The 9,610-nt window shown below is 52.1% G+C and overlaps 1 protein-coding gene across 3 annotated transcripts in view; it reads right to left on the bottom strand.

Moving 5' to 3' along the window:
- Positions 1-1,638: 1,638 nt before the first annotated feature.
- The window catches only part of AOC3 (amine oxidase copper containing 3), a 32,031-nt gene continuing 24,059 nt past the window's right edge, over positions 1,639-9,610 (bottom strand). The window contains exons 1-4 of one of the 3 annotated variants that reach the window (XM_037887159.2): positions 8,572-8,784; positions 7,747-8,032; positions 5,328-5,457; positions 3,320-5,020 (exon numbers count right to left, since the gene is read on the bottom strand). In XM_037887159.2, the coding sequence (XP_037743087.1) occupies positions 4,736-5,020; positions 5,328-5,457; positions 7,747-8,003 (672 nt within the window). In that variant the 5' untranslated portion in view covers positions 8,004-8,032; positions 8,572-8,784 and the 3' untranslated portion in view covers positions 3,320-4,735. Of the gene's footprint in view, positions 5,021-5,327; positions 5,458-7,746; positions 8,033-8,281; positions 8,345-8,571; positions 8,785-9,610 lie in introns of those variants that run through there. The other 2 variants (XM_043536914.1, XM_007054742.4) reach the window with 2 other exon arrangements.

Below are 9,610 nucleotides of genomic sequence, written 5' to 3'. Positions count from 1 at the left end.
CCTGCTTCTCCCATGGGGCTGCCCAGGCTAGGGCGCATGTGTGGTTTGACCAATGTCTCGAAAGCAAGGCCAAACCCTGACCATGGTCAACCATCTGTGCCTTGGGGCAGACATGGGCCTCCCCCACCCTCAGACACACAAACCCACCGGACTCCGGGGCCTCGCCTTCCAGTTTGGCATATGTTCCTTGGGACAAGCCCCGCTATGAAGAAGCGAGTGCTAGGGCACATGGGACTTGCTCAGATGTTTTGTGCCCACGGCGCTGGGCTGCGCGAGCTCCGAGGCCCTGCAGGTGTCTGGCAGGGTTGTGGGGCCATTGGACAAGGGTCCGTGTCTCTGATTCAGAGCTAGGAGGATTGCTCTCCACAAAAGCCAAGGCCAGGGCTGATTAATCCCGGCTTAGTACAATTGTTACACATTAACTCACTTGTTTGTCTCTTACTTTCCAGCTAGTGCTTTGCTGTCAACGGACTGGGTCCATAGAGCAGTCCCAGCACAAGTCCTGTGCGTGGAACAGTAGCAAAGTTATTGCACAGATACAGAACAGCTGGAGAACTCATGCCTCTGGGGCCCTGGATGTGCTGCTCCCAGAGCCCTTTAACCTGCCCCTTGCTCTGTGTACCTCCGACCCACCGGGCTCCTTACAAATCACAATCAACTATTGAACAAATAGTCCTCAGGGAACAACAGGCAACCCAAGGGAGGGGGGGCTGAGCCTCCCACACGCTGGGCCACAGACAGCCCCACTGCGCTCTTGCCCTGCGCCACAGAGCTCAGAAGCAGCTGGGTTGCCGCCTGCCGGGAAAGGGGGGAAAGGAGGAGAGCAGAGGTGGCATCCTCATGCTGGGAGCTAAGCCAGCTCCACTTCTCTGCCAGCTGTGAGTCTCCTCCCCCTCGCACGCGAGGTTCTCCTGCGCCTGGACGGCGGGGCCGTCTTCACCGGTCTTGCACCATGGCCGCTTCCCCCTCTGATAGTGACGGCACGACTGGCTACTGTGGTGACCGCTGTGATGTCCCAAGCAAATCGAGCCCGGAGGAAGCAGCCAGAGCAAGGGAATTTCGAAGGTGGCTGATGACCTGTTCTCAGGCCAACCCTCTCCCTGACCCCAGAACCCTGCAGAGTCGGGCGGAGGAACACGGAGAGTCCCCTTCATTAAAGGGAAGGCGCCACGCTTCCTTGGGCCTGCGCCAAGGGCCCCCTCCCCTCAGCCTGGCGAGAAAACCCGTCATCATAACAACAGGGAATAGCGGGCACTTCGCTCCTCAGCTCCGGAGCGCAGGGGCCTGTTGCTTTGTGCAGGGCTCAGCTTAGTAGGGCTGGGGCCACTCCACAATCCTGCAGCACAACTCCCAGCAGCCTCTCCAGCGTGGAATACGCCCCAGCCCCCGGGCCGCAGCACTGCCCGCCCCGAGCCAGCCACTCTGCCTGGGCCTACTTACCGGAAGTGGCTGGGGAGCACGTTCCAGCTCGCTGGACCGTTGCTCTGGGATTTGCCGAGCGCTGGGCCCTGGTGCTCAGCCTTTGACCCCTCTTGCCCTGACTGTTTGTGCTAGAGAGACAATTAAGCGGCCCACCAGTGTCCTAAGGGAGTGAAACTTCCTCATCGCGGACAGAGGGGATCTGAGGACCAAGAGCAGAACCTAGCATTTATTTCCTGTCACTGCGCTGAATGCTGCAAAGAGAATCTTGCAACCCCCTCACAGCAAGCCAGGCCAGGGCAGGTCTTTCCTCCACCTCTGAGCTTTCCAGTGTGTTGCAATGCACTTTTAATGACAATCAGCGTCTCTGAGCCCCCATCTCCCACAACCAGCCAGCTCTGCAGCACCGCTGACAGGCTCCAGAGTCAGGACTGACGGCCAGGGCCTGGGGAAGGAGAAATGAAGGACAATTTAAGGGAGCACCTCTTCCCACTCCCCCCAGATCATCTCGTCCAGTTCATAGCAAACAGGCAGCGGAATCCCCATGTGTTAGGAGTTGGAGTCAGGGAGTAAAGTTTAGGCCTGAATCCGAGAGAGTGTTTGGAGCTGGGGTTCTGGTTCCAGCCCATCTCTAGGAAATGGATCCTACGCAGGTCTGGGTTTGAAAAGCACTTGAGTGCTAGCGTATTAGACAAGGAATGCCATTCTGAACACCAGCTCCCTTGACCCAACAGAGACTGCAAATCCCCCAGACCCCTCAGCAAATGACTCCTGACCAGCTAGCAGACAGATGCAAAACCAACCCGAAAAGCCTGGAGAAAGGGTTGCCAACATTGTATTTTAAAAATAAGGGACTGTTTTCTTAGTGCCCCTGCCCTTCCTCTCCTCTGATATTATTATTATAATTAATTATTAACAGGACTCACCTCCATTCACCATCACGCACTCAGCAACTCCCACTCTTGTTGTACCAAGATGAAAAAATAAGGGACTGTTATCAACCCTTATTGCATGGATCCACCTAGCACTCAAACCATCCAGGCTGTTCTCCCACCAGCTGGGCAGTGAAATAACAAGGGGCATTCTGGGCAATTCCATGCAAATGAGCATGCCAGCCAATGCCCTAACACCTCCCCATGGAACTGGCAGTCCCCGAACTGCACCAGCCATTGAGGCCCATCTTGAACATCTGTCTGCCATCTGCAGTCTGCTGCTACATAGCCTGAGCTGTCTGACAGTCTGCCTGGTGCATTCCCCCCTCCTGCCCCTTCCTTTCCCAGGACACAGAAAGTCATCGCTGTCCTACACCCTCCTGTTGGGTCTCTGCAAAAATCCTGCCGGGTCTGTTTCAGCCCTGCCTCCCTCCAGTGGGAACGCTCATCACCTTCATCCATTGAGCTCAAAACATTTTACAATACAGGGTCAGCATTATCGATTCATGCCCCTTTTACAGCAGAGAAAACCATGGCACCAGGAGGTCAAGTGACACCTCCCAGGTTACCCACACTGAGTCATAAGCAGAGTTGGGAACAGAACCCATACCTTCTGCCTCCCACCCAGCGTCCGGCACGCTGGACCACACTTCCACCCGAAGGTGCCTTTGCTCCCTTACAGCAATGGTTCTCAACCAGGGGTACACGCACTCCTGGGGATACGCACAGGTCTCCCAGGGGGTACATCAACTCATCTAGATATTTGCCTAATTTTACAACAGGCTACATAACAAGCACTAGCAAAGTCAGTACAAACTCAAATTTCATCAGCCAATGACTTGTTTATACTGGTCTATATACTATACACTGAAATGTCTAAGTACAATATTTTAATTTCAGTTGATCTGTTTTATAATTATAGGGTAAAAATGATAAAGTCAGCCATTTTTCAGTAATTGTGCGCTGTGACACTTTTGTATTTTTATGTCTGATTTTGTAAGCAGGTAGTTTTTAAATGAGGTGAAACTTAGGGTACATAAGACAAATCAGACTCCTGAATAGGGTACAGTAGTCTGGAAAGGTTGAGAGCCAGTGCCTTACAACAACACAAAATGGGAGACAAAAGCAGGACATTTCTAAAGCCATTAGCACTTTTTAAAACCTTTTCTGAAGGACACTGCTGTAACTGACCTTTTATTAGGTTCAGTATTAATAGCATATCTTTTCCTGTGTTTTGTAATGTGGACATATGTCTAACTATTGAATATAGGTGAACGTACTGACATCTGTAATATTTTGACATACATCTAAGCCAATGAGGATACAGAGCTTGTAGCAATATAGAAATGTGACAGGAAATAAAAATTGGTCTTGAATGCACATCCACCCTGAGCTCCATGGTAGGCCTGTGAGAAGATGACAGATGCTTACAAGTGAATGCTTTGCTTGCAGCTACATCAGACCATGTCTAGTGAGTTTGCACAGCTTCTGTGTCTAACTTTCTTATATACACTCTTAGATAAACTGCAACTCTGCACCGGATCACTAGGTATCTGTTGAATCAAAAGGGACCTGGGAAAACTTTAATTAGACATGAGGTATTTCAAACTTTGCCCAATTGAGGGCCCTGTTGGCAACATGTCAGGAACCTGACTGCTTCACCTACTTGGCATTCAATGGAGTAGACTGCAGCCACCTCTCCTCTTTAATACAGAGGTGCAAGAGATTCCAGCATGCAACGCTCCATCTCAATCCCTGTGGCCTTAGGGATGAGGCCAGCCACGTGCCGCCCTGCACAATTCTGTGGGCTGCATTATACAGGATATGCAGCAGCCTCAGTCACCTGCATGCTGAGAAATCCCACGCTGCCATCTAGATAGAATCACTTTGCAGAACTCCACTTGAAGGGCCAGATTGTCAGAGGAATTCAGCTCCCACCTAGGAAACTTCTGACTGGTCTATTTAAGTGCCTAAATGGGAGCTGAGCTCCTTTGAAAATCCAGCCCTAAATGTACTCAGCGAACAGGGAATCACAGAAAAAAAGTGAAGCTAAATAAGACATGCTGCAGGGGTCTCATCTAGTCCAGCTCTGGGTAGTGCAAGATTTCTCCTTGTCTGTTCTCAGTGCTTTGTCTAGGACTTGTGCATTTTTATTGATGTCAGTCCAGCAGCAGAGTACGGCAATTATGTTTGATCAGAGAGAGAGCATCCTCTTTCACTGACGTTTTTGTAAGCAGTTTGACTATTCAGCTACATATAAACCATCTACAGATCTATGGGTGTCAGTGAGCCAGAGGTGACTGCTGCTTCCGATGGAAGCCTGAGCACATGGCCCAAGGAACAGTCGATCACCAGCACACTGGCAAGGTCCTGCAGTCAGCGGCTCAGGGACCTGCCTGGTTCTGGAAGCCGTTGTAGGTGAATGAGGGGAGGGCTGGTGAGCACGAGGCAGTCTTTGACAGGCAGGCAACATGGTTAACTTCACACTTGCTGGGGTCTTGGTCACTTCTGAAATAGATGCCGTCAGGTGAGTGAACAGAGGGGTCTTCATTGAAATAGTTGTAGGGTCTCAGGAAAAAGCCGACCCCGTTCCCCACAGTCACCGTGTTAGGAATGTCCTCCGTGTGCGGGACATGCAGGAAACCAACAGAAATCCAGGCAACCAGGTCCTGGAAGAGGAAGAGATGCATCACTGGGCTATTTCAGGAGAACTGCTAGTTAGGAGAACACACTTGGGGCAGACCCTCTGTAAACACCACTGAACAACGACCATTGGTCCAGCAGACACTTCAACGCACACAGGGAATGAGGGAATACCCTGATGGCTGTGACATGAACTGCTCTAGCCAGCACTGTGTCTGCCCACCCGTGGACTGGGCTCCCCATCTGCTTGCTGTGTGTGTATGTCTGTCTGTCTGTCCTGCACACTCCCCTGGAAGGTGCTGCAGCCCCCAGTGGAAGGAGAACCCCACACACCTCGTTTACGATGGTCTCATTGTCTATGAAGTCAGCGAAGGCCACGGTGGGCGTCCAGGGGTCGTTCTGGTTGTAGATGCTGGTGCTGGTTGGCTCCTTCTCTTTCCGTTTGGTGACAGCAAGTTTGTATCTAATGAGCAGAGAGAAGAGATTGATTTGCTCTCCCCATGCAGACTGAGCGATGACATCCATGCTGGGAGCCTGGACTCCTGGATTCTCTTCCCTGCTGACTGAGCCTGGGCGAGATACTTCTCCTCTCTGTCCCTGTTTCCCCAGCAGCAGAATGGCAATAATGATCCCTGCCTCCATGGGTGTGTGACAATTAAGACAGTTAGTGCTCGTAAAGGGCCCTGTGTGTTTGTCTGGGCGGAGCGCTAGTGAGACACCCTCTCTGCAAATCAGCAGCGTAGTGGTCCCCCTTGCATGGCATCCGTCAGTGGAGAGCACCCCAGGCCGGGAGAGGACCCACCCCACACTTGCAAATGCTGACGAGGGGCAGGAATACCAGGGGAGAGGATGTGAAATGGAAGGGCCATGAAACCATCAGCACCACACGGTCAGACAGATGAGTAACGAAGGACAGGATCTGGCACAGGCTGTGTGGTGGAGGGGTGCAGTCTGGGGCATGACAGCAAGCGCTGGAGAGATTACCCTAGAGCTCTGGCTACATGGACCTTGTGAGCCCCAGATTGCTGCCTCCCAGTGGGCATCACACTGAAGTTAAAGGGACACTGCTCAAGAGGACAAGACTCAACATGTAGGTGTTAAATAACAGTCTAGATTCACCTAAAGATGGGGGGGGGGCATAATATCTTTATTGGACCTCACCCACCTTGTCTCCCTAATACAGCTACAGCGATACTGCATACAACCATCAAGATTCATAGCACTTAAGGCCAGAAGGGACTATAAGATCTATCTATCTATCTATCTATCCCTCCTGTATATGACAGGTTGGCTATCTAACTTGAATTTGTCTGGCTCCAGCTTCTAATCAATGAACGACTATGGAGAGAAGCAATTCTGCCACTTTTCTCTTGCATTTTAAAGGCCAAGAATATTTCTTTTAATTGTTTAACCTTTCCCCTGTAGGGCAGGTAGCCCCAGCCCCACTGCCCAGGGCTATGGCATGGCCCGTTGATTTCCATTTCCAAACAGAGCAAGGACAAAGTTAGCAAAGAGCCATGGCAAAGGGGAAAGGAAATTGGGGTTCGAAATACTTTGGGGTTTGTGTCATCAGCAAAATAGCCTGGAGCATCTCTGGGGCTGAGCACACGGTGAGTCCCCCCTCAACCAGGGGCCTCCATCTCTGGGGCTGAGCCCACGGTGAGCCCCCCCCTCCCCAGACAGGGGCCTCCATCTCTGGGTCTGAGCCCACGGTGAGCCCCCCCCCCCCCATACAGGGACCTCCATGTCTGGGGCTGAGCCCACAGTGAGGCCCCCCTCAGATGGGGGCATCCATTTCTGGGGTTGAGCCCAGAGTGAGGCCCCCCCCCCCAGATGGGGGCCTCCATCTCTGGGATTGAGCCCACGGTGAGTACCCCCCCGCACACGGGGGCCTCTATCTCTGGGGCTGAGCCCACGGTGAGGCCCCCCCCCAAGATGGGGGCCTCCATCTCTGGGGCTGAGCCCACGGTGACCATGGGAGCTGTGCCTGGATCCTTTTAAAGTCTATTTTTATCTTCACTCACAGCTCCCCAGGCTCCAGCAGCTGGGCAGGGGGAGCGAGCGGCTCCGTACTCCTGGCCTCTTTCCCTCCACTTTGTCCCAGCCCTGGATGCTATTTCAGCGCAGGGATTTTATCATTTCCCTGTGGCCATATTCCCTCCTTGTATGGGGCTTGCCCCGTCCAGAGGCTGAGCAATGGCAGAGAGGGAAACACCGTCGGCAGAGCTTGCACCAAGTCACTTTCTGCTTTGGATCCATCTCTCGGGGTCTCACATCCCTGCTGCCCCAGAGTGACTCCCGTGTGACCCCAGCAGGACAGGGTGGGAGAGCCGGAGTCAGAGGCCCAGCTGGTATATCAATCAGACCACAGCATTCCTGTTGCGCCCAAGTAAGGCTGGATGGAAACGGGCCAGCACTGAATACCCTCCTTTACCTTGGCGTCAGACTGGAGAGTCCATCCAATCCAGTGTCCCATTTCTGAAAGCAGCCAGCACCAGATGCTTCAGAGGAAGGTTCAAGAAACCTCATAGCGGGACTTGTGGAATAACTGGTTCCCCTTACTGCCAGGCAAGCAGTGCTTGGCTCAGGCCCTGAAGCAGGAGGCTGCAGGCCCATTGCTGCACTGTTGGGGGCTGCTCCCCACAGCCCCGGTTTTGCAGCCACTGGTCCCAGCATGGCACCAACCCAGAGAGGGATGGCAATTCTCTAAGCACAAGCAGGAATTGCTTAATTTCTAAATGTAAACACCTACCTCCCCCAGCTGATGGACCGCTCCATGGAACTGGCTTCTGGCAGAGGGTCACCAGCAAAGCTGACTATCTGGATCCTGTAGCCACGCTGGCTACCCCACTTATTTTTATGGTTGGTGGCAAAGTGGATGTATCTGGGGATCTTGGAGTGAAGTGGGAACACGGCCTTGTCCTCTGTGTCCAGGACCTTCTTGGTGAGCCGTGGCCTCTGTATCTGGTGCTCTGGACTCCAAGGAGCCTGCACGGTATCGAATGTCATGTCATGAGCCACCAGAGAATTCTTGGTTCCTACAAAGCAAAGAGAAAACCTCTGAGAAATTGCACCTTTGGCCTCCTGGGCTTCCCCATAGGTTGTAAGAATCAGGCCTTGGCTCATTCTAAACTGCAAGCTACAGACGCAGGCCCTGCAGCTCACTCAGGAGTGAAGAAGAACTGTGTGAAAGATCTTGAACAGAACCAATCTATTGCAGAGAGGAAACACCACCCCCTCCAAAGGAGCAGCTGACAGTACTACAGAACAAGGAACTTCCTACTCACTTAGCATGTTGGGACATGAAAAATTCTAGAGTTCTCTCCTGGATCGACTCATCAGGGTGAGGATCCCCAGCCCACCCTGCTGTGCACCCGAACTACTTGCGTCCTCTTGGAAACTCCTCCTTGCTCCACTGCTTTCCATTCTTCAGCCATGTGGGAAATGGGGAAAGGTCATTCCCCCCCACAACTCCTGGGAAAAAGGGTGTTCTCCTCTCTCAACACTTATAGCTAGCATGGGGACCTGAGATTTATCGCACAGGGCTTACTACACAGTGACTGTGTTTCAAAATCACCTGCTATATTTCTATGATGTCTCTTCAGGCAGCTCCACCACTAAACGGTGTATCTGCCACCCTCTGTCTGTGACATGAGTATAGAGGTAGTCCTTTAATAGGCACATATTTTTTCATAGGTATCACCAGTCGATATTTAGATCGTTCAGCCATCTAACTCCTCGAGGGTAGCAAGGTGTTACAGTTCACCCTCCAATCCTCTAATTGTGCAACCTTCAAGAGTCTATCGTCCAGTCTTCCAAGAGGTGCTGGTCCCATGGGACTCATGACATTTCATGGGTGGATTAGGGGCGAGGCCCAGCCATCTTTGTTGAGAGGATTAATGTTTAATTTTAGTTGTAAAATACCTTGCGCTTGGCTCAAGAGAGTTTAAAAGTCCAGAAGGGAGACAGAAAATTAGCAGTGGAATATAGCCAGGAGCTAGAGCTCTGCCCCGCCGCTCTCTAGGAGGACACCAAGTGCTTTCAGCCAATGCAACCCAAGTTAGAAGCATCGTATCATCAGACTTGCTGGCTGATAATGCCCAGAGGGAGAAACTGTTCCTAGAAGCTTCCAACAGCTGCTGCCTTTTCACAAGTTAACTCTTCCATGGGTGTGAAAGCATTCGCAGGAGTCACATGACACAGGGGTATTTGCCGTTGAACCCTTCCTGCCCCAGGTCATGCCATGGCAGTCAGGACGGCACTGAAGCTTCAGCTTCTTGCCAGCTGTCCCGTGTGTCTGACTCTCGTTGTAGCGGCTGTCCCCTGTGTGCTGAGAATGCGCCTGGGACTTGTTCTGCGGATGCTCCGCTACTTAGGCTCACACCTATCGGGATGCTGAGAATCACCACCTAGTGGTTAATTGGACGCTTTACTGGCATGTGGCTAAGTATGGTCGGTATTTCGTCATGCGACGCTGTTCATGCAGAAAGTCACAAAGTCACTAGCAAGAGTAATCTGTTTTCCATGCTATATCCTACTCGAATAGCTGGGTTTGATTCCTGCAAGCATCCCCTTTGGGGCTCAGTAGGTCTGTTACATACAGTGGCCTCTTACCT

The sequence above is a fragment of the Chelonia mydas genome, chromosome 27, assembly GCF_015237465.2.
Source record: "Chelonia mydas isolate rCheMyd1 chromosome 27, rCheMyd1.pri.v2, whole genome shotgun sequence".
NCBI classification, from domain to species: Eukaryota; Metazoa; Chordata; order Testudines; family Cheloniidae; genus Chelonia; species Chelonia mydas.
Note: the sequence above shows the minus strand (reverse complement) of the source record. Positions and strands in the feature narration are given on the sequence as shown.